General features: G+C 51.2%; 11 protein-coding genes across 11 annotated transcripts; 6 read left to right on the top strand and 5 right to left on the bottom strand.

Annotated features, from left to right (window-relative positions):
• Window positions 1-487: 487 nt before the first annotated feature.
• Window positions 488-2,791, top strand: ALT_0470 (putative C6 transcription factor; the record flags this gene model as incomplete). Its single annotated transcript, XM_033554980.1, has 6 exons — window positions 488-595; window positions 660-769; window positions 827-906; window positions 960-1,606; window positions 1,703-2,457; window positions 2,527-2,791. The coding sequence occupies 6 exons, from the start codon at window positions 488-490 to the stop codon at window positions 2,789-2,791; spliced, it is 1,965 nt and encodes a 654-aa protein (XP_033410871.1).
• Window positions 2,792-3,858: 1,067 nt separating this feature from the next.
• med7 (mediator complex subunit MED7) lies at window positions 3,859-4,691 on the bottom strand (the record flags this gene model as incomplete). The annotated part of the gene is made up of 2 exons (XM_033554981.2): window positions 3,859-4,374; window positions 4,431-4,691. 2 exons carry the CDS (start codon window positions 4,689-4,691, stop codon window positions 3,859-3,861), a joined length of 777 nt encoding a protein of 258 aa, XP_033410872.2.
• Window positions 4,692-5,049: 358 nt separating this feature from the next.
• Window positions 5,050-6,204, top strand: ALT_0468 (phosphatase PAP2 family protein; the record flags this gene model as incomplete). Its single annotated transcript, XM_033554982.2, has 4 exons — window positions 5,050-5,181; window positions 5,247-5,340; window positions 5,397-5,736; window positions 5,796-6,204. 4 exons carry the CDS (start codon window positions 5,050-5,052, stop codon window positions 6,202-6,204), a joined length of 975 nt encoding a protein of 324 aa, XP_033410873.2.
• Window positions 6,205-6,355: 151 nt separating this feature from the next.
• On the bottom strand, window positions 6,356-7,733 carry ALT_0467 (NAD(P)/FAD-dependent oxidoreductase; the record flags this gene model as incomplete). Its single annotated transcript, XM_033554983.1, has 2 exons — window positions 6,356-6,576; window positions 6,638-7,733. The coding sequence occupies 2 exons, from the start codon at window positions 7,731-7,733 to the stop codon at window positions 6,356-6,358; spliced, it is 1,317 nt and encodes a 438-aa protein (XP_033410874.1).
• A 1,248-nt stretch (window positions 7,734-8,981) lies between these two features.
• Window positions 8,982-11,872, top strand: optE (glutathione transporter 1; the record flags this gene model as incomplete). Its single annotated transcript, XM_089598981.1, has 11 exons — window positions 8,982-9,245; window positions 9,310-9,546; window positions 9,598-9,744; window positions 9,794-9,992; window positions 10,049-10,563; window positions 10,615-10,944; window positions 10,999-11,080; window positions 11,135-11,251; window positions 11,304-11,488; window positions 11,540-11,590; window positions 11,639-11,872. The coding sequence occupies 11 exons, from the start codon at window positions 8,982-8,984 to the stop codon at window positions 11,870-11,872; spliced, it is 2,361 nt and encodes a 786-aa protein (XP_089456645.1).
• A 481-nt stretch (window positions 11,873-12,353) lies between these two features.
• ALT_0465 (Zn(II)2Cys6 transcription factor) lies at window positions 12,354-14,090 on the top strand (the record flags this gene model as incomplete). The annotated part of the gene is made up of 1 exon (XM_033554985.1): window positions 12,354-14,090. One exon carries the CDS (start codon window positions 12,354-12,356, stop codon window positions 14,088-14,090), a length of 1,737 nt encoding a protein of 578 aa, XP_033410876.1.
• A 693-nt stretch (window positions 14,091-14,783) lies between these two features.
• On the top strand, window positions 14,784-18,531 carry ALT_0464 (F-actin-capping protein subunit alpha; the record flags this gene model as incomplete). Its single annotated transcript, XM_089598980.1, has 7 exons — window positions 14,784-15,965; window positions 16,013-16,760; window positions 17,570-17,685; window positions 17,747-17,836; window positions 17,887-17,939; window positions 17,989-18,126; window positions 18,183-18,531. 7 exons carry the CDS (start codon window positions 14,784-14,786, stop codon window positions 18,529-18,531), a joined length of 2,676 nt encoding a protein of 891 aa, XP_089456644.1.
• Window positions 18,532-18,879: 348 nt separating this feature from the next.
• Window positions 18,880-19,759, top strand: ALT_0463 (PEX11 domain protein; the record flags this gene model as incomplete). The annotated part of the gene is made up of 3 exons (XM_033554988.1): window positions 18,880-19,075; window positions 19,152-19,327; window positions 19,382-19,759. The coding sequence occupies 3 exons, from the start codon at window positions 18,880-18,882 to the stop codon at window positions 19,757-19,759; spliced, it is 750 nt and encodes a 249-aa protein (XP_033410879.1).
• Window positions 19,760-20,133: 374 nt separating this feature from the next.
• On the bottom strand, window positions 20,134-20,664 carry ALT_0462 (uncharacterized protein; the record flags this gene model as incomplete). The annotated part of the gene is made up of 1 exon (XM_033554989.1): window positions 20,134-20,664. The coding sequence occupies one exon, from the start codon at window positions 20,662-20,664 to the stop codon at window positions 20,134-20,136; it is 531 nt and encodes a 176-aa protein (XP_033410880.1).
• Window positions 20,665-21,354: 690 nt separating this feature from the next.
• On the bottom strand, window positions 21,355-22,386 carry ALT_0461 (D-2-hydroxyacid dehydrogenase family protein; the record flags this gene model as incomplete). Its single annotated transcript, XM_033554990.1, has 1 exon — window positions 21,355-22,386. The coding sequence occupies one exon, from the start codon at window positions 22,384-22,386 to the stop codon at window positions 21,355-21,357; it is 1,032 nt and encodes a 343-aa protein (XP_033410881.1).
• A 166-nt stretch (window positions 22,387-22,552) lies between these two features.
• On the bottom strand, window positions 22,553-24,019 carry ALT_0460 (uncharacterized protein; the record flags this gene model as incomplete). Its single annotated transcript, XM_033554991.2, has 4 exons — window positions 22,553-23,338; window positions 23,394-23,654; window positions 23,703-23,800; window positions 23,857-24,019. 4 exons carry the CDS (start codon window positions 24,017-24,019, stop codon window positions 22,553-22,555), a joined length of 1,308 nt encoding a protein of 435 aa, XP_033410882.2.
• Window positions 24,020-24,354: the final 335 nt, after the last annotated feature.

The following is a 24,354-nucleotide window of genomic DNA, read 5'->3' as shown; positions in this document are numbered from 1 at the left end:
TACTTTGTTATCATCCCTATATGTTTTTGATTGATTTATCTCTTGGAAATGGTAGGCAGTTGAATGATATGATATAAGACTTGAAGGGCCGGTCTTGGTTAAGATATATTCCGTTACTTTTCATTCTCGGTGTTATCGTTGAGAACCCCCTCAGGTCAGTCATGACCAATAACAACCGATTTACTGCATTCTCTCTTTTCTCCCAGGCACACTTAGAAACAGGGCTATCACTTCGCTTTCATCAGAATGTAGTATACTTCACTTGATACAGAGTAAACAAACGACATTCATCAACAGAGAGAGAGATAAAGCGGTGATACTCTATTCCGGGCCGGTTCTTTGTCAGCGGGATTCGGAGTTTTTTATCTGTATCGCCTCCGCCATTCCAATAGTTCGTCACTAACAACGCCGACGGCTCGTCCGGGACTTGGCTTTTATGCTTAAATTCTGAAGAAATTGGACCATAGATCCCTGAGGCTCATTTCAGATGAACCCTCTTGTCATGTCAGATACGGGACCTGAGGAGGAGGATCGTGGAGCCCCATCCTCTCGGAAGCGAACTGCGAGGGCTTGCGATTCCTGTTACAAGAGGAAGGTAGTACTACTTTTCGGAGAAAGCGGAACCGTCTCCGCTGAGTATTGACTGACGGTGAATGTAGATCAAATGTGATGCTGCTGTACCACAGTGTAATTGGTGCAGTCACCATAATATTCCATGCACCTTTGATCGGGTGATTCGGAGGAAGCGAAAAGAGAACAGTGAACCAGCGTATGTAGAGGGGATTCTGATATCCGGCTGAGCTTCCATAGCTGAATGTCGCACTAGGCAACAGAAAGGCACCCGTTTGGCGGAGCGAATAAGCAGGATAGAGAAGCTGCTGTCGGAGAGCCTACTGAAAGAATCTGGTGTGCTCCCCTTCTACATCTTGCAAAGTCATATTGAAACTTACCCCTGACAGTTGCCAATCTGTCACCGAGCAGTGGCAGCTCGGACCTTGATTTCTCACGACACCCCTCACCTCCAAGCCAGCCTCAGGTGTCGTCCTCGTCCGTGACGTTTCATTTCGCCGGCCGGGAGCTAGGCGTCATCAGTTTGATGACAAGGATCCCGTTCCTTCTTCCTGAGGGCCGACAATGGATTCAAGCACGTACAGGCCGACCCCTTTCCGAGGATAAACTGAACAGTTATTCCCGGCCACCGTGGGAGAAACAGCGAGCATTAAGCTCGAACCGGTATTTGACGAGCATGCTGCCCCAGAGCATGTTTGAACTTCCCGATCGACATGCGGTTGAAGTACATTTTGAAATATTCCGCACCACTCTGATGCAGCGAGTGTTTCCGATTGTGGATCCTGTTCTATTCCCTGACACCATCAAAGCCGCGTACTCGCACTCGAGTCTAAGCGCCAGGCGAGCAGACGTCAGGGCCTGTATTCTATCATTTCTTGCCTTTAGTTCTATTCTCCAAGTTCCGGAATACAAGGATAGACCGCTTGGCCTCCCGCCGATCGACAGCGAAGGACTTGCCCTCAAGGCTCAATGCCTAATCCCGCAGGTTCTCCGGGAGGATGCAGGCTTAGAGGGTCTGCAGGCGCTTATCATTATGGTGAGTCGTCATGCTGGCCTGGCATTGCAAATTGCAGTGCAAACTGCGTGACTTGACTGTATCTTTCTTTCTCCAAGAGAGCTGACAAATACACAGGCGCTCTTCGAACTAGTCACTGGTAATCTGTGTACAGCAAACTACTACGGTTCTGTTGCGGCACGGATGGTATATCTGCTAGGAGGTCATACCTATCCCGGCCCCATGGACTCATTCTCCGCATCTCCTGCCGAGCTCCTCGAGCAGAGAAAGAAAAGGCATCTCAGGAACCTATTCTGGCTTTGCTATACGATCGAGAAGGACGTGGCTCTCCGCACGGGACAACCACTGGTCCTCGCCGACGAAAACTGCGACCTGACGCTCCCCCCTGGTTATGTAGAGCAACTATACAGCAGCTTGGGCATTCACCATCATTCCCGAGAACTGCCGGACCATCCGATGTTCCCAGTGGATCTACGCCTGAGCATCATCAAATCTCGAGCCTATAGCGCTCTATACTCGTTCCGAGGGCTCCAGAAGACAGACGCAGAGCTACTGAAGGAGATCCGCGAACTGGATGACGAGCTAGAAAGGTGGAGGATGTCTGTACCGCCAGAATGGAGACCTACCCTGTCTTTCTCCCACGAGACCCCGGATCCAAACGTCAGCATGCATTCTGTCATGCTACGGCTGAACTACCACCTCTGCATGACTATCATCCACCAAGCTAGCAGTCGGTGCAAATCATGGGTCCAGGGACAGGGCGGAATGATCGAGGGAGTAAGCTCGAGCCTGGCTCTCTCGGTCGAGGCGAGCCGCTCCACATTACTCTACCTCGAGTCGGCGGAGCACGTTATCGTCGACGGTGTTTTCTGGTGAGTCCCCAGCTTCCTGGTTTTCGTGAAGTAGGGAAGACATGTGTATCCGGGCTAAACTCAATCAAGGACCCTTATCTTCTACCCTATGTCAGCTCTGATCGCAATCTTCTGCAACATCCTGCAGAATCCCTCGGACCCTCAGGCCACGAAGGATCTGGCGTTGCTTCGGACAGCAACGTCCATCATGGAACGGGTCTTCTTGCGCCAATTGATTTCCATAGACGAGGTCGTCCACATAAAGATGGTTGCGGATTTCGTGACGGAGCTGTACACGCTCGCAGCGTGCGCTGTTGAGAAAGCGTGGAAGGAGCGTGCGGGACAGGGCTCTTGACTCGTTTATATCTGGTTGAATAGACTTGCGATAGATCCTACTTGTGCAGGTCCACAAGGTCTTGATAGATTATGGTTGCGCGGGCAGTTTATAATGATTTTACTCGGATCATGATGGACGTGGGACAAAGCTACGTGATTTTGAACGAAAAGAGACAAGACTGGACATATGCAGGCCAGCCAGCTACAATTCACGCGATATAGTTTTAAATATGCAGGACAACTTGATTGAAAAGACATCGATGTTTGTATTGTATTCGCTCCATTGCTGATTGAATATCTAGAGTCAGGAAACCTAAACCAGCCAACATTAGCAACTGACGAACAAGGTCGAGCAGTGAAATTGAGCGGCATAGACAGCAAGCTTTCGCGAGCATAATTTCAGATTATAATGCACAGATGGAATCAAAAAAGTACTTTGTACTTTCATATGGGGTTGAAACAAAGAGATTGGCATATTCATCATTTGGGACCATGCAGAAATAAAATGAGGGAGGCTTACCGAATACTTAAGATCAGTAATTGGCTGATTGATTTTGAGCTATTAGTATTACCGGATCAACATTTCTACCTCCATCAAGTAGAACTGTGATCTCCCAATGCTGGCCAAGATGCAATAGTTTAAAGAGGTAGAATGTCTGGTGAAATTCCGCGGGACGATTTTAAAGCTCGCGAAAATGGTGCGTCACGTGATAATCGGATGAACTGATTTCCCGGACACAGGTGAGAGACGCATGGTAACTTAGAATGATAGCACGCAGACCATGAATTACCGCCTTCATTCTGGGGGGTATTTGCATTAAGATGCCGTGTCTCATGGCTGGTCTCGACCTGCATCAGGGGATGGGCGAGACTGTCTGCATCGGCGCTCAATTGGCAATCACAGCGCTACATTCGCGCGTTCATGAGAATTGGCGGTATTCCCGAGCATCAAGCACGCGCTAGGCAGTAGTGTAGAATACCAGAGAAGTAGAGTCTCAAAAGCGAGCCGGAGAAAGCTGTGTGGTTGCTCTCTGGACCATTCCAAGTACCATATGCCGAAGAAAGATGATAGAGTGACTGTCGGCCTCAATCCGTTCCATCCAAAATGTCCCAAACGAGTCGAGAGCTGTTGGCATCCTGATCGCCAGTAGCGCGATTTGCCGTATCGTTTTCGACCGACTTAGAGGCAGAATCTACGTCGATTCCCTGAGCTTTCAGCTGCTCCAGAAAACCGTTGATCTCGGCGTGCATCTTGTCCATTTGCTGTATCTCTTCTCGGCTCCGATTGAGCTGCTCCTCCATCATCATAATCAGGGACTCTCGCGCTTGGTGTGGTCGATAGAGGTTGAGAAGGTGGTGTGCGTTGATAAAGAGGTTTCGCAAGTCCTCTACCTTGGATTGGAATTGCTCCGGGGCTATCGAGAGGATACTGACAAATTCGAGAAAGTTTAGTAATAGGGACTTGCTGATTTTCAAAAGATAGTATGCATGGTTGAATGGGCGAGATGGTTGCGACGGCTTTTCGGGGTCCGTCTCGGTTGGCGTGGAGGGATAGAGCTGTTCAATACCCTGCTCCTGCAAAGACGGCAGGGTCGTAGATAGCTGAAATTCATGGTAAGTAAACGAAGAATAGAGCGCCTTATATGCAGTGGACCTACACTCTGTAATTCTCCAAAGACGCTGTATTGTCCCGACATCGGTATCTCCGGGGGCACAAGGAAACGGAGCTCTGGTGGAAGTTGGAGAGCGCGCAATTCAGCAGGAGTCCACTTCTTCTTTCGCGGTTTCCCGTCTTCGCCCTTCGAGGCCTCTTTCTTGATCTCCTCTAGTCTTCTGAGGTTCTCCGGTGTGAAGTGTTTCCAGAGAGGAGGCGGCGGAGCGAAGGCCGTGAGCGGTCTTGGTTGTCCAGCTTCAGCCATGAGGATTGCCAAACCCGCCGAATAAAGTTCTTAAAGTAAATTAAGGCAAGGCTTAAAAAACTCCTGAAGCGTGTAGAAATCAACCTCAGCAACTTGCTGCGCCAGAAAGCTGGGTTGTCGCGTCTATTCGAACTGAGCTAGAGGATGCGGAGATTCGACCGAGGTGGCAGTGGCCCGTGCTTAAGCACTGACGACAGCACTGCCAGATTGCTCGTGTGCCTTGAACAACAACTGGCGCTGTCTCGAAGTATTCACTTATCACTACCTCCCCGTTATTTCTCCTTCCTCAATGCGCAGCTTGACATGCGCGGAGAAATTTCATTCTTATGAGTAATATACTCGATCGAACATCACGGAGATGCCTCGCAATGGCATGGGTACTGGGCCGAAGCCGAATGTAATGCCAGACGCTCTGGCTCGCTTTTGCCAACGTTCGTATCCAGTCGTGGACTATATCGCTTTAGCATGTTTAGCAGGGATATGGGTTATGGTAAATCCTTGCTGTATCTGAAATTGATATACGGTTGCGTTACTAACGGCTCTCATGGTTCGCAGATCCAACTTTTCGTGGACCCATTCCATCGCATGTTTTCTCTCGATAATAGATCTATCCAGTATCCGTTTGCAGTCGTAGAAAGAGTCCCTGTGGGTGAGCATGCTTGGAGTCTAACTCCCCGGGTTTGTCATATGCTCATGCATTGCCAGTATGGTCGATTATCTATGCTGGAGTCGTCCCACTCCTGATCCTGCTTTGCTGGGCGGCCATTTTCCGCCCCAAACCATACCAGGTTCAAGTCACTATTCTCGGGTTGCTTATCGCGCTTATGTTGACATCCCTGATTACGGACATCATCAAGAATGCAGTGGGGAGACCTCGACCCGATCTAATCTCGCGGTGTATGCCCAAGAAGGGCACTCCGGCAAACACCTTGGTGGCCTGGACGGTCTGTACACAGTCGAACAACCACATACTCCAGGAGGGATGGAGGAGTTTCCCTAGTGGTCACAGCAGCTTTTCTTTTAGCGGGCTAGGGTACCTGTCAATGTCGGTTTTGGTCACGAGATTGTTGCCAAGCTACCGATGCTAACGCGTCCTCGATGTAGGTTCTTCTCCGGACAAATGCATGTGTTCCGTCCTAGAGCTGATCTCTGGCGCTGCATTCTGGCTTTGATACCGATGTTATGTGCGCTGATGATCGCAATCTCGCGCCTTGAGGACTATCGGCACGATGTCTACGATGTGACCTGCGGGTCTATCCTTGGCCTAATTATCGCTCATTTCTCCTACCGCCGCTACTACCCTCCGTTGCGGGCTGTCGCCTGTGATGTCCCGCACGAGGCTTATGAAATCGTCGGTCCGAACGGCTTCTCTAAATTGCCAGGCGATGAGGAACAACAGATCCAAGAGCGAGGGCTAGACTCACGCGGCTGGGAAACCCAAACATATCAGCTGGAGGACCTGCCTTCTCATCACGATCGGTTGCACCCTTCTTCTTCAGCTACTCCTGCATAAGAATGAAGTATTGACACCATGCACCTTTCCTTAACAATGGTTTACTCGCAAGCGCATGCATGCCCTGGCGGTATGTGCACATGTACGAATGACTACTTGCATATATGTAGAATAGCGTTATGAAATTTTTGGGGCAGATTTGCTACCTCACTTATAACTTGGAAATATCTCTATATTGTACATTGGTCCACTCCTTGACGTCGTGGAAATCCATTACTCTATTTGGCCCACCGAATCTCCCAAGAGTATCCTTCCAGTTGCGATTGGCAGCAATCTCTGGGTTCCACTTGATCAGCTCATGGATCTTTTGAGGGACCTTGCCTTCCATGGCATCGACGATAAGATTGCCAATTGAAGGCAGGTATTTAAATCCTTAGAAAATCAACTGGTCAGCTCTTGCCGCGCTTAACATTTCTTGTGGTTAAAGACTTACCTCTGCCGGAAGCGCCGCAGCCCAGGACAAGCGAGTGGTACTGAGGGTGACGATCGATCAAGAACTCGCGGTTGGCAGTGTCGGCGCACCAGCAAATTCTGGCGAAACTGAATGGACGGTCTGAAAGCTGCGGCATTGTCTCTTTAAGCAGAGCTCTAACCCTCGTCTCAGCTTCCTTAGGAATCTGAGTCTTTTCGAAAGGAATGCTCATCATCGCTCCGTCGGCAGACTGCACCATATTCGTATAACCCGGATGTTCGTCGCAGATCTTAATCTCGCCGCGCTCCTCGTCCGGCTCAAAAAAGAAACCCCTCTCGATGTTGAAGATAACTGGGATATTCTTGTAAAGAGCCCGTTCTTCAGGCTTCAGAGCGATATGAACCAGTGTCCATGCGGTTGGACGGAGCTGATTCTTGAAGTCGAGGAACTGACCGGCGCTGGCACCGGCGCAGAGGAATGTGCGCTCTGCACGCCAAATCTTGCCGTCTGCGGTAACGGCACCTTTGACATCGTTATTCTCAAATATTAGAGTGACTACTCTGCCCTGAGGAGTGCCAGTCACGAACTTCACGCCCATTCTCTGAGCCTCCCTTGCAGCAGCCACGAGCGCATTGCGAGCATGGGCCCAACCAGCTCCTGAACGCGCAAAGTAGCCCTTCCAGCCGGGGAAATCTCCCTGTAAAACACCCTCAGGAGCCAATTTGCGGAATTGCTCCGGCCGTGTCAGTTCCACAAGGTTGGGGTCCTCACCGGGCCTGACACGGACTCCAAGGCGGTCCAAGCCTTCCTGGGAGCAGGCGGACATGAGCAGGCCAGTATCGTGATAGTATGGTTTGAACAGGGGGTCGTTCTTCCAGCCATTGAACGCTTCTTCAGCCAGAATCTCGTTGATCTCGATCTCGTCCTTGTTGTTAGTGTATTGGCCCGAGGAGATGACTTTGTTCACGTCATTACCAGCCGAGATGGCCGAGGGAACAGGGTAGGGATCTAGAACCGTCACATTTGTGTATCCTCTGCGTGCCAGATGGAGAGCGGTCGATGTGCCCCAGGTGCCTGCACCCACGATCAAAAGGGAAGATGATTTGGTCACTGCCATGACGTTCTCCTGGCGAGTATGAAAACGAAATATTGAGGAAAAGAATCACACTATGAAAGTCAAAGGAACGACTTGTTGTGTTGATCAGACCAGCCGCAGAATGAGGGTGTCTGATACCATGACGGTCGGCTTTATACGCCCGATAGGAAGATCATGCCATGAACATTGACCTCGTTGATCTGTTGCAAGTATTCAAACTACGCGCAGGAAGGTCCACGCGAAGTATCTGCTGTCTTCGAGACAATATCGCTCCTTTATCGGGTGTCTTAAGTTGGCTGGCTCTGACTGTCTGAACCACATCTTAATGCATCACCCAATCACATTGAATACGTGGTTTTCCCCGCGTGCAGTGTCCGGGTGACTCCAAAATGACTCCACTCTGACTTGATAACCCGGACCAACTCAGTGCAATTAAGTAAACGATTCAGCTGTCTTTAGCCTGAATCAACCGAACCCGAAGTCGGCCATGGTTATCGCTATTATTCGCTTATCCGCCGTTTTGGCGTCGGATTACGACCGAGAATGCTATCTTGCTCCACCAGGTCCTCCATCGCATAGCGACTGTGGCTGGAATTGTTTGACAAGGATGATTGACTGATAGGACTGTCTGATACAACATCCAAATAGAGATAACATGTGCCTCATTCTTGACTGTCCGCATCAGTCCATTGAAACCCTATCTATGGTCATCAAACCTTGTAAATGGACAACCTAAGCATGCGCCAATAATGATAGGGCCTAGACAAGCCTACCAAGTGTTTAGCATGCGCCGGCTGATAACCTTGGTCAACATCCCGGCAAATGGCGTCTCGGTCTCTCGCTTGGACCTTACCTGACTTTCTGATCCCTCGTGAATCGTCGGTGGCGTCGATCTCAGTTTTGATGGCACCTAATCAATCACCAGCAATCTCGGAGCTTCTGGCGTCTGTCGCTTCTTTTCCCCACACTACGGTTCATGCCGACGCGATCAACGCCTCGGATAGTTCTGGGGTAGGACCTTCCGTCTACCAGATTTTCTATCTTTTCTCTATCAAGGTTGGGGTTCCCCTCACTTCGCCCGCGATAGAGCATCTTGATTGATAACTATCGGAAAAATTGACGAGACGGGCCATGGTATAAAGATGCACAGAATGACCACTATTGAGGTCCACCATTCTCATCGAGGAACCTCATCCTTTTCTCTCTCCCTCATCATTGTGCTTTCGCAAAGGACAGGATCTTGCGGTATCACTGTTGGGCCCAGCTGCTATGGCTCCAATTCAGTCACAGGGTGCCGATGTGGAAGTTTGCCCCCAGGACCCATCATTGCGCGATGATGGCGTCTCTAAGAAGCCAATAACGGCCGAAGAGGCCATGGAGATTGCCATCGGAGAAAGCAGTACAGTCGAGTATTCGATCGATTCGGATAACTCGCCCTACTTGGAAGTCCGGGCTAATGTGCCCAACACCGATGATCCTACGCTACCTATCAACACATTCCGAATGTGGTTCCTGGGGGTTGTATTCACCTTGGTAAGCGCAAATCTCCGTCAGCGATCGATTTACGCTGTCCCTGCTGACTGAAGTATCTATGCAGATCGGCACAGGTGTCAACCAATTCTTCTCAATGCGTTATCCCAGTGTGACCATCACGTCCCTTGTGGCACAGCTGGTCAGCTACCCTGTAGGGTGCTTTTTCGCAAAGGCATTGCCGATTATGAAGATCCGTCTCTTCAATCGGTGGGATCTGGTCATCAATCCTGATCACCATTTCAACATCAAAGAGCATGCTGTGATCACCATTATGTCGAATCTCAGTTTCAATCAGTCATGGGTGAGTGCCTACCAAACTTGAAGCAAAAAGAGCGGCTCTGACAAAGAGTAGGCGAGTGCTATCATTCAAGCACAAAAAGTCTTCCTCAATATGCCAACTCCAGTTGGTTACCAGATCTTGCTCGCTCTGTCTATGCAGCTGTTTGGCCTTGGCCTGGCTGGACTATCATATCGATATATTATTGAGCCTCCGCAGATGGTATGCAGAGTACTCATTGCAAGAGGAGAATGAGACTGACCAACTACAGATCTGGCCTTCCACGCTAGCCAACGCTGCATTGTTTCAGACACTTCATAGCGGCGCGAACCCCATCGCCGACGGATGGAGGATCTCTCGTTATCGTTTTTTCTTGTATGTCTTCATTGGGAGCTTTTGCTGGTATTGGCTCCCTGGCTACATTTTCACCGGTCTGAGCACATTCGCTTTCATTTGCTGGGCCTCTCCGAGTACGTCCTCCACTTCTCTCAAAGAGTCAAATGCTTTCTAACAAATCATTCTGCAGACAACAAAGTACTCAACAATCTGTTCGGAATGACGACTGGACTCGGATATCTTCCCACAACATTTGACTGGAGTCAAATTGCTTACAATACCTCACCCTTGGTCATGCCTTTCTGGGCACAAGCAAACGTGTTCGCCGGCTGGTTCTGTGTGTACGCAGTGATCGCTCCAATCCTTTACTACACCAACACATGGTTCACTGCATACCTCCCTCTGACTGGATCTGATGCGTACGACAACACTGGCAATGTCTACAATTCGAGCCGAATCCTGGATGCGAGCGGTACCATTGATGAGGCCAAGTATCGCGAGTACAGCCCAATCTTTCTGCCTGTGACCTTTGCCCTGAGCTATGGACTCGGTTTTGCTGTCCTCAGCTGTCTGATCACCCACGTCTTGCTTTACCATAGCAAGGATATCCTTAGCACATTCAAGGGCGAAAATAAAAAGGATATCCACGCAAGGCTGCTTTCCCGCTATCCCGATGTTCCATGGTGGTGGTTCGGAATTCTGACTGTAAGTTCAAGCGTTATGGCAATTTTCCCGGGAGAAGCTGACACCCGACAGGTCATCGTAGTGGCGGTAGCAATCATGACTCAGTATATCTGGCATACAGGGCTTCCATTTTGGGGCCTCTTTATCACTCTTGCCCTTGCCGCAATCTACGTGATTCCCGTCGGGACTGTGTATGCCGTTGCCAATCTGAACAGTAACGTTTTGACTGTGCTGGGAGAGATTATCTCGGGTTACACGTTGAAAGGAAAGCCCCTTGTGCTTCTTATCTTTAAGGTAAAACACAAACACAACACTCGTCATTACGAACAGTCTCTTACCATTCCTCAGTTCTATGCATACACTGGATTGAGTCAAGCAATGTACTATGGTGCAGATATGAAGGTTTGTCCTCTCGACCTCCACGTCTGAAATACTCGGCTAATACACTGTCTACAGCTCGGATTGTACATGAAGATCCCGCGTCGGACATTATTTGTTGCCCAGCTTGTTGCTTGTATACTTGGAACTCTAACCCAGAGTGAGTTTCATACAAGAGAATTTCCTACGCACTTGCTGACACCTTTTCTCCCAGATGGTGTTCTGATATGGATGCTTGGCAACGTGAAAGATGTATGCTCAAGTGATCAGCCCGACAACTTCACCTGCCCGCAAGGCCGAGTTAATTACAACAGCGCAATTTTCTGGGGTGGTATGTCTTGCCAGTTTCCTGTATCCAGCCACGGACTGACACGTTTAATTAGCGATTGGGCCCGAGCGACTATATAACATCGGCCAGAGGTACTCTGGTCTTTTGCACATGTTCTGGATAGGAGCGTCCCTTCCCATCATTACATACTTTATCCGGAAGAGATTCCCCAAGTCACGGTTCATCGATGCAATCCACTGGCCGATCTTCTTTGCAGGCACTGGAAATCTGCCACCGGCGGTATGGATTTGTCTCCTAAATACAGTCATTGTTAGCTGACTGATGAACCAGACCGGTATCAACTATACAACTGCTTTCGCAGTCAGTTTTATCTTCAACAAGGTAAGCTCTTTTGACAGGACCTAATCATGATGTACTAACGGCCGGCAGGTCATCAAAGGTCGTAGACCGCACTGGTGGGCCAAGTACAACTACGTATTGTCCGCTGCTCTCGACTCTGGCGTTGCTGTTGCCGCAATTCTGATATTCTTCGCGCTGATCTTTCCCGGAGTCAGCTTGAGTTGGTGGGGAAATACCGTCAACAGCGGGACAGTTGACGCAAAGGGAACACCCTGGAGAGAATTAGGTGTGAATGAGACGTTTGGCGAGAGGACTTGGTCATGAGCATGATGATACATATCAATAATCTACGCTCTATCTGGAGGTTAGCGATGAAATCAGCATTTGCTGAAAATGTGTATATATGCCTCAGGCATACCACATCCCCACGGGGTGAAAATAGCGTGTTCTCATTGGTGGACTCCCCTGTCGGAGCGGATTCTTCCATCCTTATCGATCCATCTAGAAATAATGACTCCGATTGCGACGGTGGATAAGCTCCATCATCCTTCATCCATCTACTCTAGACTCTAATTGGACTTTTGAGCGAACTGCCGAACTGTATATACTCGTACCGCCTTGACAAAGTATATCCGGTGCTCAAACAACCTCGTATTTGATTGTCAAGACTCTTGAGATTTAATTTGCCACTGGGGTTCGAGAAAAGTCTGCAACCTCCTCTTCATCTCCTCTCAAACGCACCAATGGTCCCTGCAGCATGAAACTGGCCATGTAAAGGGTCCCCATCAATCACGCCGGAATTCGGATGCCACGTAAAAAGGCTGCAGACCGTGTGGGTCCGGTCAAGACCCGAACCCGCAGCGGTTGCAAGGAGTGCCGCGCGAGTCGCGTCCGCTGCGACACGCAGAAACCGGTTTGCTCTCGGTGCCGGGACAGGGGTCTCGTGTGCTCCACGGAGCTGGTGCTTAAATGGGAGTCGGAGTTTCTGAGCCGGGGTCTGGCGTTTGGTCGAGCGGGTGTTTGGAGTAAGTCACGCGCCGTTGGTACGGAGTCTCGGGCGACGGCGACGGCGTCGGCGTCGTTGTCGGTTGAGGAGAATGAGTGGTGCGAGTATCCTCCTGTTGAAAGCTGGGGGTTTGTGAACAGTGGTGTTTCGACCTTTGAGAATCCGCACCAGGTGAATGTTGCCTGTGATGAGTTGAATGGTCTTGTGGTTCGTGCAAAGGACATGGAGTTGGTGTATGGGGGTGTCGGGTCGCCTTCGTCGATGGTTGTTGCTGACGATGGCTGGATTACGCGTGAGGCGTCGAGCCCGCCGGCTTCGCTGTCGCTGTTTCCGAATATTCCAGAGTCGAGCCATACGCACTTGTTTGATTATTATCTGCAGCAGGTGTGTCCGCGGACGACGGCCAGTTCAAGAGTCGCCTCTCCTTTTGCCTCGGTCATTCTCCCATTTTGCTTGTCGGCGTCGCCAACTCTGTTCAAAGCTATTCAAGCGCTGGGTGCATGCCATTGGTCGCGCTTCGATCCATCGTACAGCGTTGTCGGCCTTCGTTTGAAGTCCGAGGCCTTGCGAGGTCTCCGCCACAGACTCGCTACCGAGGGCTCGTTGACGTGTTCGGGTGACCCTGAAGTCTTGGTTATCATGATGATGCTCTGTCTATACGAGATTGTGGATAATTGTGACCAGCGGTGGACGATACACTTGAAAGGCGCAAAGGAGTTGATTCGCGCCAGGAGACAAGAACAAGGTGCACTTGCAAGGTCTCGGAAAGCTCAAGATCCTGTCTCTGCTTTTGCTGAGCTCTTCTTCGCTTTCCAGGATGTTATGGGCCGCACTGCCTGCGGCGAGGAGGTCCTTTTCGGGACAGACTACTGGGAAGACAGCGAGAAGAAAATCGACTTGTGGATGGGATGCAGTCCGGAACTTGTGTCTATCTTATCATCCATCACTGAACTCAGCCGGACGAGACGGCAGCTTACGTCTGATTCCGCTCGGGCTGCGTTTGCCCTTCGCGCAGCTTCTCTTGGGCGTAGGCTGGAGACTCTGGTACAAGAAATTGATGACGACGAAGACGAAATGCTCAAGTCAGCCGCGGAGCTCAAACGATTAGCTGCAGTGCTCTATCTTCATTGTGCATTGTACGGCTCCTCACCATCCACCCCGTTGGTGATTGGCTACGTGAAACGGATTCTGCGGCTAGTCTCGGAATTACTCGACTCTCGATCTCTGGTGAGCATGACATGGCCGGTATTTGTGGCCGCGGTGGAATTGGACCCGCTTCACGACGAACTATGGTCTGATCCTACGACCAAGACTGTGGTATATGGACGGTCACTAGTCCTACGAGCACTGGCAGCGATGGCTGAATCAAGTGTTTCAAATGTCGCTCGCACACGGGCTGTCATTATCAAGGTCTGGCAAGCTCGAGATAGTGACATGCTGAAAGGCTCGCCTGTGGACGCAGCAAATGATCACACGAGCTGCAATGATTGGGAGTGGTATGTTGCCCCAGTCAGTACAGCCATGAGTCTGGCGTGAATTATGTCCGGATATGATGCAATGAGACATGTCGGCTACTGTTTTCGTTTATTTTTTAATTTTCATTTCTATCTTTCTCCTTTGGCTTTCCTTCTTTTCTGTAATCTAGGGTCACCGTATGGGGGTATTTACAAATCAACTTTCCTGATTATTGTTCTACAATCATGTTCTGCGATAAATGAAGTCCGATCCTGCAAATAAAGGCGACTAGAGATGAGAGCTTCATGCCCATTGGCTCGAAATGCCTTCCTGAACGCCTTTTGTCGCATTCGCATATATTTAAAGTGGGTGGAAAGTGTAGGGAGGTTTATGCAGCCAACAATTGCGGCCGCTCCGCAAGCGGGGCACGAGTTCGCGTGATTCGCCAGAGCAATCGAGGAACGTCAGCGCGACCAGCCGGACGCAAAGAGACCCAGCGCTTATCAACAATCATCCCAACATCTCCTCTCTTTGAGTACTTCGAATTGTGTTCTTCTCGACCTTAACAATTGATATTACACTGATTTTGGAGATAGCAGGACCTATCTCCCTCTCACCGCGCAGTAGTCAAGCAACGGCACTACACAGGCGAACAAACACAAGACCGATTGATTCCTTGACCACCTACTATCAGCGCTTGAAGCTTCATGATGTTTCTTCGAATCTGATCATCGAGCGTGACCTCGAACCTCGACGCGCATTCAATTTATTCCAATGTCTAATTTGACGTCGTCCACCCCTCCTTCGACTCTGTCGCACAGTCTCCCCGCTCCGCCATTTGCGAGCAGACTGAGCGAGCAGTTGTCGCAGAGCAAGGAGCAGAGTGAATCGAGTAACGACACGGATTCCACAGGGGACAGGGCGAGTCGCCTCGGAACGCCACTGCGGCCTTCACATAAATCTCGTTCGCTGTCCGATGCGCCAAAACCCGTCTCCGCCTCGCCGTCTGTCTCGGGAGACACGCGCCCCTCCAGCAAAGATGACAACTCCATTACCTCCACTCCCGAAACCCCACGGCGGTCGTCCATGCACTACTCGAACCTGTCATTGAATTTACCTTCGAAGTTAGCCGGGTCCGCATCCGTACCAAATCGCGCCCCGCTTTCACCCAAGCTCGACTCGTCGCACATCTACGGCTCCCCGGGCTCGGTACTCCCTCGACGATCACGAGGACTCGACTTCTCCCGAGCATGCACGAATCTACACCACTCGATCATTGCGGAATCTTCGCCTGACTCGTCACCAACGGTCGGCGGCCGAGGTGTCACCATCCCGCAACGGCGTGGCTCGCCGGGGTCAACCTCTATGGGCCCTTTCTCGACATCCGGCCCGGCCGACCGAACCGCGATCTCGAGTTCCGTGTCCAGCGTGAACATGATGGAGTCGGATACAAGCAGCAGCGAGGAGGATGACGAGCCGATGATAGGCGATCGGGATGATATGATGATAGCCAGCACACCCCAGGCGAACAAGATGGTCGGCGGGCCAAGCCCGTTTGCTGCAGGAAACGTCCCTAGTCCTGGAAACGATTGGATGGGTGGGTATTCACAGGCAGCAGCTAGCCTGTTGAGCTTTCAGCGGGCTCGATTTCGCAAAGGGCGTAGCAGACACAGCTCCAGCAGTGCCAGTGGAAATAGCTCGAAGCAAAGTCCGGGCCCTCTCTCCCCCCCGGTGATGAAAAGCATCGAGAATCCTAACGGTGGTTATTTCGGATCGAAACAAGGACTCGGCCCCCGTCGCGAGAGTCTCAGCCTCGGGACTCGCAATCTGCGCTTGTCGGATCTGAGTGATGAGGGGGAGAGTCGGCACGGTCACAGCTCGGCTGGTGGTTCCGCTTCAGAAAGCGGGCCTTTGGGGGTGATTCGGCGGGCTGTGACTCGACGTGGAAGCTTACTCGTGAGTGTAGTGCTCGAGGGAATGATCAAAGCTAACCATGTCTCCAGCCTAAAACAAAGACATTTGCGCGCATCAGAGCGGCCCTTATGGAGGAGTCTGCGCCCATTGACAGCGAAGCCAAGCGTGAGGCGGAGGTTATTCGGCAGGTCCGTGAGAGCGAACCCGATGTTCCACACACCTCACCAAGCCTGGAGGCCTTGTCGTCCCTCACTCCTTCGGTGCCAGGGGTGAGCGCAGAAGAGGGATCTACAAAGCCTGCTTCATTTACCCTGGATGAGCCCAAGTTCAGCGATGAAGCTCATCGAAACTCTGCGGGGGCAGAGTTCTGGAATACATTCGATGAGCGCTACCGCACACCACCGCCCTCGATGCGCACACTGGGGCCATCAGCCATGTCTGAGGATGATATTGCCATGGATATCACGCCGTCGACAACACTAGGGTCTAGCACAGCCGAATTTGCTAAACCGTACGATCGACCGGGATCGAGTAGCTCAACGCCACACGCAAGCTTTCCTGCCATGACCGAGATCAATCGCAAGCGACGCCGGGATGATGACTTTGATCCCAATCTTTTCAAACGGAGAGCCGTGTCTCCGAGCATGAGTGTCCAGAGTAGTCCTGTCATGCCGAATTCGCCCGCGGTCAAGGATACAGGGCACAACATCTGGGGGCCCCCTCCCAAGTCTAACTTGGGCTCGCTATTTTCAGATCGACCGAACGGAGAGCATCCTGCCAGAAATACGTCGAATACCTCGCATTCTGGACAGCCTCTAAAGCGCGTTGGTCTACAGGGTATGACTGAAGCCAATGATGGTTTCATGAATATGAGCATTGAATAAATGTTGTGCCTGGATCCGGTTCGATAATTCTCCTGCTCCTGCAACCACGAGCTGGACTCGTTTATACCATATAATCTCTACTTGAAACTTCTTGTTGCTTCTTCAGCGTGGTGCATTTGTATTTCAATTGGCGCAGACCTCCTTTGCTCGGCGTTGAGAGGAATTTGTACCAACATTGGCGTTAACCTAGTACTTAGCCTGAATATGATTTTAACCTAGTCTTCTATCAATTGGAACGATATGGTTCCCAGAAAATTCGCAATGACGCAGTTGTAGTCCGAGACGGCCGCGCTCTCTTTGCCCAGGCCACGTGCAAGATAGCCGCTTATCGCGCTAGAGCTTCGTCTCCGCTGACAAGCAATTGAGCTGTTCAGAGCTATCCTTGTTTACATCTACTTGCTATCGTCATTCCTTTGAGCTTTTCTGTTTATTTCTATTCTTAAGCAGATATATTGGACAGGGAATTAGAACCAGCTTATTCTCAAGTCGAAATTGCCGTGATGGGTTCCACAGTTGAGCTCGCATCCTCGTTCATCGAAGGTGCCCCGCCAGGCGAGGTAGGCCTCCATTCCTCCTATTGAAACCTACGTTACTGCTTCCTCGTCGAGCATCCAAAACTAATCAGACACTTTAGCTCTCTGATGTCGTCGCTGGTATTATCTCCCACAATCCCCTATCCGCTGAATTTCCCCGCAATCACCTAGGGCCAGTTGCGTTCAATACCCATCAGGTCGTCTTACTGAATCACTTCGTCCACGACAGATATCAAGGCACTTACCTCGGACGAATCGGATATTATCCCCTCTCTTGCACCCGCGTTTGAAAGATACAATGAGAAGCAATTGACTACCGTGAAGCTGCCCGGAGCTAGTCAGGAGGTGGGTCGACGTTACGTACAACCTTCAAGAGGCCGTATACTGACAAGGTGATCGGGCTTAGGTCATCGTCAGTGAATTCAACAAGTTAGAAGGGAACCGTTATTTTGATGTCGAGAGTCAAACGTCGTTTGAGGTGGACCATGTAACACAGGTAGGTTTGATGGTGGAATGAGGGGCGTGTGGAGGCTGATTGAATCAAAGCAAGCGTCTGGTGCGCAATCCTATGTCCTGGAATCGCAAAATGCGGATTTGATGTAGGTTGCCATGTTTCTTTGGAGATTTTATATGGTCTAACAAGTGCAGCAAATCTCTCCTCAAATCGCTCGCTAAACACGCTGCGGAACACTACCCCAACTGCTCCTACGGCGTCTACCCTACCGAGGACGACACGGCTGTCGCGATTCTACTTGTTGCGAACCGCTACTCGCCAAACAACTTCTGGTTAGTGCCAGCCGAGACCTGGAAAAATGCATGGGCTAACGAGGAACGCGCTGTAGGAACGGTCGCTTCCGCTCGATCTATCAAGTCCCCGTGTCCGAATCGACCACCGTGAGCGGCAAAATCCTTGTGGATGTGCATTACTATGAGGATGGCAATGTGGCTCTCAACACGAACAAGCCCATCAATATCTCCATTCCCTCGATCTCTGCTGAGAGCATTATCTCCCGCATTGCGGCTGCGGAGCGAGACTACCAGGAGGAGCTCAACCGTGCGTTCGTGCAGATGGCCGAGGGCGCGTTCAAGAACCTGCGGAGACAATTGCCCATTACCCGGCAGAAGGTGGAGTGGGAAAAGGTTGGAGGGTACCGGCTGGGACAGGATATTGCTGGTGGAAAGGGGCGATAGATTGTTGATAGGATGTACAGATACTTGAGGACTGCGATTGTCTGGCCAACGATGTGTAGATGATCATTTACATAGTTATTCTGAAGCCCGAATTCGGCTTTCCTAGAATGCATACTCTTGTTCTTCTACCATAATATTCATATTGGCTTCAGTTATCTAGTGAGATTGTGGACTGAGCGCCAAGTCGGCATTCAGGGGTAGAGATGCCGATGCGCCATGAAGACAATTGTCGGTCTGAGATGGACCGATAAGCTCGAGATGCGAAATCTTACATTTCAACATAAAGTTGAAAAAATTCCCCTCACCCTTAATCAGTTGAATCTCACCTCGCTAGCCAACAACATCACAATGGCAGTGAAAGCCCCTCCTCCTTCCCCTTCAACCCCCTCCGCAATCAAACAATTCTCCAACTTCACACGCACAGGGGCAGGCCTCGAGAAAACTCTCCGACTAATCCAGGCTCTCGCAACCATCGTTATCGAAACCAGCATCGACAATGAAACAGTAACGACCTGGTCAACCGCCAAGTCGCAATTAGCACTGAGTCAGTCCCTGTATCTCCGTCACAGCGAATGCACCAATCTATAAGTACTTATGCGTCTGTCTCCGTCTAACTCTAGCCCGCCGCTTCTTCCGCTTCTTTAACTTTCTCGATTGTTTCGAGCGGGTGTTTGCCCTCCTTGGCAGTAGCCGTAGCAGTAGCAAATCTGCAGCTGATGGGTTTCCGACGACGCTGATTGAGCTCGGCCGCTGGACGTGTCTGGGACTGTATTTTGTGTTGGAGGATTGTACTATCGTGAGTTTTCTCCGTCCTACTCGTTTGTTGCAGACTGGGCTAATGGTTTGACAGCTTCACGCGATGAACGTCTACCCCGTGTACTGGAATAAGCCTGTTATCGTTGAGGCGTACAAATTCTGGTTCTACGCGTTGGCGTTATCCATCGTCGGGGCCTTGTGGGGGCTACTGGTTGCTTCTGGTTCTACTTCCACTTCTGCTTCCGCGGGTAAGGTGCAGCAGGATGAGAAGAAAGGCGAGAGCAGCAAGGAGAGGAAGGCTGGGGTCTCTGGACCCCTAATGAAGCGGATTGTGGTTGATGGCTGCGATTTGTTGATTCCTGGGGTATTTTTGGGATGGATTAAGGTGAGTGAACTGGTGGTGGGAATGGCGATGGTGGTGAGTACTCTGGTTGCGGGGAGAGATATTTGGATCAAGGCTCAGCAAGCATGATGGAGTTTGATGTGATATGTATATTTGGATATGGTCTGGTATATAGAAATATCTATCCCTGGCGCTAATTATATAGTGTTGTCTCTGCGTCGAAACTCGGCATGTGAGGGTTACGGGGTGTGTTCCTTGGACGGTGACTATGAGGAGTACTTCAGCGTGAGGGATGAATGGAGGGAATTGGATGGGAGAGTCGAGGAACCGGATCAGTCTGAAGCGCCTGTCGAAGAGGACTTCCGATCACTGAAGGATCATATCAATGGTTGCATCAGAAGTGAACGCAATCAAGAGCAAGCCGTATCATATATCTTTGTACACCAATATCCCATGTATATACCTCGAGTCTATCAAGTCTACTCTATTCTAACCAAACATCATCACAGCTGCCCGTCCCTCTCCCTCAACAACTCCTCGATATGCGGATTCAACCAGTACCCCTCCAGCTCATCTCTCCCCATCGTCTTCGCCCCAGAAATCCACCCCTTGCACTTCTCACTCCCGCAGTTACAGTTGAACGCTTGATCCATCTCCCACTCCGAACTGGGATAGAAGAACGTCAATGCATCCCCGACCTTCAACGGCCGATCGTCCACAACCCGCACCTCCATCTTGTCCATATCAAAGTTCAAACTCGGGTCGCACGAGTGGTTGCAGAACACCAGGTCCGAGTTCAGCTCGATGTGGCTGTCCTGGCCGGTTTGGACGGATGTGTAGGCCTTCTTGGAGGGCGTGGCGGAGGTGATTTTGGCAAAAACGGCGCCTGCCGGGAGGGAGACAAGAGAGGAGGCACTGCTGCCGAAGGCTTTGGGGGAGCGGTTGACTTGAATCAAGCCAGGATGGGTTGGTTGTGGGGTTGTTGTTGTTGTACAGGTTGTGGGGGTCGGCTCTTGGACGGCGATGGGGGCCATTGTGGTTGATATAGTGGTTCAATTGGATCAATTGTTGTAGAAATTGTAAAATAGAACCTCGGGGATGTCAATTGAGGAAATAGATCGAGAACCAATTTGCATGTATGGAAATATACAGAAAACAATCCTGAACCGGGAGTGAGGTACCCCGCCTACTTATACGAGAGATGAATGTGAAAGTGTGGGGTGGTCCGATTCCTGCCGCTGTCGATGATGGCATAGTTTGCATTATTTGTTTACTTGCTTCATGATTAAGCACTAGCTAACTAGAAGCAGGTCTATGTCCCTACTCCCTTCTACCGAGGAATGCTGTGCAGCGGAAATATGGAACGTCGTTCTGTGGGTCCGGACCGACTGAGCAGTTTGCGGCGGTCGTGTTGCCGAGGTACAATTGTTTAAGTAGATTGACCAAGCACAATTGCCAACTGTCTTAGGTATGGCACTATATTAGGCTCCATTAAGGTTTGCATAGCAGGATACTCCGTAGTCTGATTGGCATCTGAAAGGACGAATTAGTCCAGCCGGTGAGCGTCCACGTGCAAGTCAACTCTAGCAGGTTTCAGATTGACTTTCATACCGGGTGATTTACTCCATCAGGATAGGCAATTAGCAATCTCCAGCGTATGCACATCCCACATGTCATGCACGCCAGCGATTCATCGTGCCATTATGTACATCATGGACATATGATCAATTCAACCTGACTTGCAGCTCCTTGCCATCCAACCATCGCTCCAAGTTCTCAGCCGCCTCCTTATACCACCCATTGATCAGCTCCTCCTCCCCATACCCCATATGCGGCGTCAACAGCACCTCACTGCGGCCATCAACCCCCCAAGCCGTGGTCCGCCACGGGCTATCAACAGGTAGCGGCTCCGGATCAAACACATCGAGCGCCGCGCCCCGGATCCGACCCGCGTTCAGCGTCTCCAGCAGTGCCCGCTCATCGATCAGCGGACCCCGCGATGTATTCACAATCATGGCCTCCGGCCGCAGCGCAGCCAGATCCTTTGCCCCGACGATCCCCCGACTCCGCTCAGACAGCACATAATGCACACTGAGCACGTCCGCCCGCCGCAGGAACTCCCCCTTCTCCGGCACCGCCTCGAAGCTCCCCGCCGGTAACCCCTGCGCGGTCGCCTGCTCGTCGGCCTTGTCCTGCGTCAGGTTCGCCGACCACGCGATGACCTTCATCCCGAACGCGAGGACTGCGATCCGCCCGACCTGCGCACCCAGCTTGCCGAGTCCCAGCAGCGCGAGCGTCTTGCCGGATAGATTGACCCCCAGCGAACCCTGCCATTTCCCTGCCTTTACGGCTGCGTCGTCGCGCGCGACGTGCCGCGCTAGAGCGAGGATCAGGGCCCAGGTGTGCTGGACAGTGGAGTTGACACCTGGGGGTCGGCCGACGGTTCCTGCAACGGGGATCCCGCGCGCGGTGAGGGCGGGGAGGTCGAGGGATAAATTGCGGTTGCCGGTTGTTAGGAGGAGTTTCAGGTTGGGGAGGGCGTCGATGGTGGCTGCGTTGAAGGGAGTCCGTTCTCGCATAGCGAGAATGGCGTCGAACGGCCGCAGGCGGCCGATCAGCTGCTGTTGTTGCGCGGGGTCGCGCGGGTCGAGGGTATCGGGGAAGTACGAAACGTCCACGCGGGAGGTGAGGTGGGCGAAGTGCTTGCGGGAGAGGTTTTGGTAGTCATCGAGAATGGCGAATTTAATTCTGGACATTTTGCAGATGTGTTGACCAATTTCTTGATCAATTGGTGCTTGACGAAGCTGATTGAGGTGTTGAGATATTTTTGTGGTCATGGCTAAGAGTATAGCCGTGAGTCATGCAACCCCGCAGCTCTTCCGATCTCGGGACATTGGTGTTGACTTGGTGATAGTTACAAGTTTACAACAACTTCAATGGCCTGGCCAGCACACTCAACCCCCCAAAGAGGGCTGTCACGCCCGTAAAAACAATCAGCCCTTTATATCCGCTGCCGTACCCGTACCCCGCCCTCCACTTCCCCCCCGCCATCAATGCCTCACTTAACGGCCCACTAACCACATTCCCGATACCCCGTCCCGAACACAAGAACCCAAAGACAATGCCTGGATCCGCATAGGCATTCTTCCTACGCACTTCTCCCAGGATAGCAGGCCATGTCGACGTGAATGAGCCCGCAAATAGGCCATAGACCACACAGAAAATGAACAATGGCGCCAGACTAATCGCGAAACCCCATAGCAGGAACGTCGCCAACACAGTTCCAACAGTCGAGATGAGTATACACGTCGTCGCATGACAGCGGTCAACCAACGAGCCCATGATGATACACCCAAAGACCGAAGCAAGGTTCAACAGGATGATAGTCAGAGAGGCGGTGAGGTTATTCGCCCCCAGTGAACGCGCATATGTCGGGAGATAGATCGTGGGAAGGAAATATCCCAGCGCCTCAATGATATTCCCCGCCTGGTAGATCAAAAACGTCCGATCAAGGACGAAAGAGAGGTTGAACGTGCGCATGCTGGACGACGCCGAGATAGGCACGCGCGGTTTCACAAAGTAGAGCAGAGGCGCCGCAAGCACGAAGAGGATCACGGCCCAGGCGCGCAGGGCGACGCGGTATCCGTACGTATTCAGGAGCCATTGTAATACAACCGGAAGCACGACACCCGCGAGACCTGTTCCTGCCTGTCCATTTTCAGCACGAAGTACTGCAGTGTAAGCTGCAGGGCAAAAAACTCACCCACATAATCCCAAACGCCAGCCCCTTCCGTCTCGCAAACCACTCGTCCATGAAGATGATGGTCGGCGTGTACGCGACACTAGCACCAAGTCCGTAGAACATACCCTGGGAGATGATCAACTCCGTTGTGGTCGTGGAGAACGAACTGAGTGCCAGGGCCAGTGACATGGTCACAAAACCGGCGGGTGCGGCCCAGATACGTAACCGCGGGAAGGCAAGGAGGATGCCAAAGTTGACGGGGGCAAGGAGGTAGTTGACGCCCTAAGCGGTGATCAGCAGCTGGTCTCTGCCATATAACAGTGGAATTACCATTGTGCATGTTCCGATGATGGCGATATTGCTGGACCCTTGGAAGGGCTCATGGGTGCTGTAGTAGTCCTGGAAGATACCAAAGGCGAAGGAGAAACCTGGACATGAATTAGGTCTGCTAGAAGTGATGGACTGTGTACATGCAGGAGCTTACCCCATATAAGGGCCTCTATCATGAAACATGCCGCTAGGAAAAGCCAGGCGTCCTTCCCGCCGTCCATCGGAGGGAGCTGTTGGTTTTGCTCGTGGTCATGATCCTGAAGGGAATTTAAAGACTGTTCTTCTGAGCGTAGACGCAGTTGAATATCTGATTCCATGTTGTCTCTTTGTCGTCGATATGTTGAAAGAATAAAGGTCCAAGTTGACTCTGTTGAGTCAGATAAATGTTCGGCTTGTTAAACCGAAGGGCGTGGGTGGGTCGGGTCGATCACCACTTCACTCTCACTGCTCGCTTCTCACTTCGGTAACTGATTCCGATGAAGAGGCCTTTTCCTGACGACCATTGCCCGACGTCAGATGGATTCCATAAATCGGCATCACAACAGACATATCTTCAAGTTAGCTTCAGACTTGATGACAAGCAAGTGATAAATCTAAACATATGTGCCGATTACTTGCATCGCGGTACCCATATTGATGATTTCCGAGCTTG

Source organism: Aspergillus lentulus (genome assembly GCF_001445615.1).
Source record: "Aspergillus lentulus DNA, contig: Alt01, strain: IFM 54703, whole genome shotgun sequence".
Classification (NCBI taxonomy): Eukaryota; Fungi; Ascomycota; class Eurotiomycetes; order Eurotiales; family Aspergillaceae; genus Aspergillus; species Aspergillus lentulus.
This window is presented reverse-complemented; position numbering and strand designations above follow the sequence as displayed.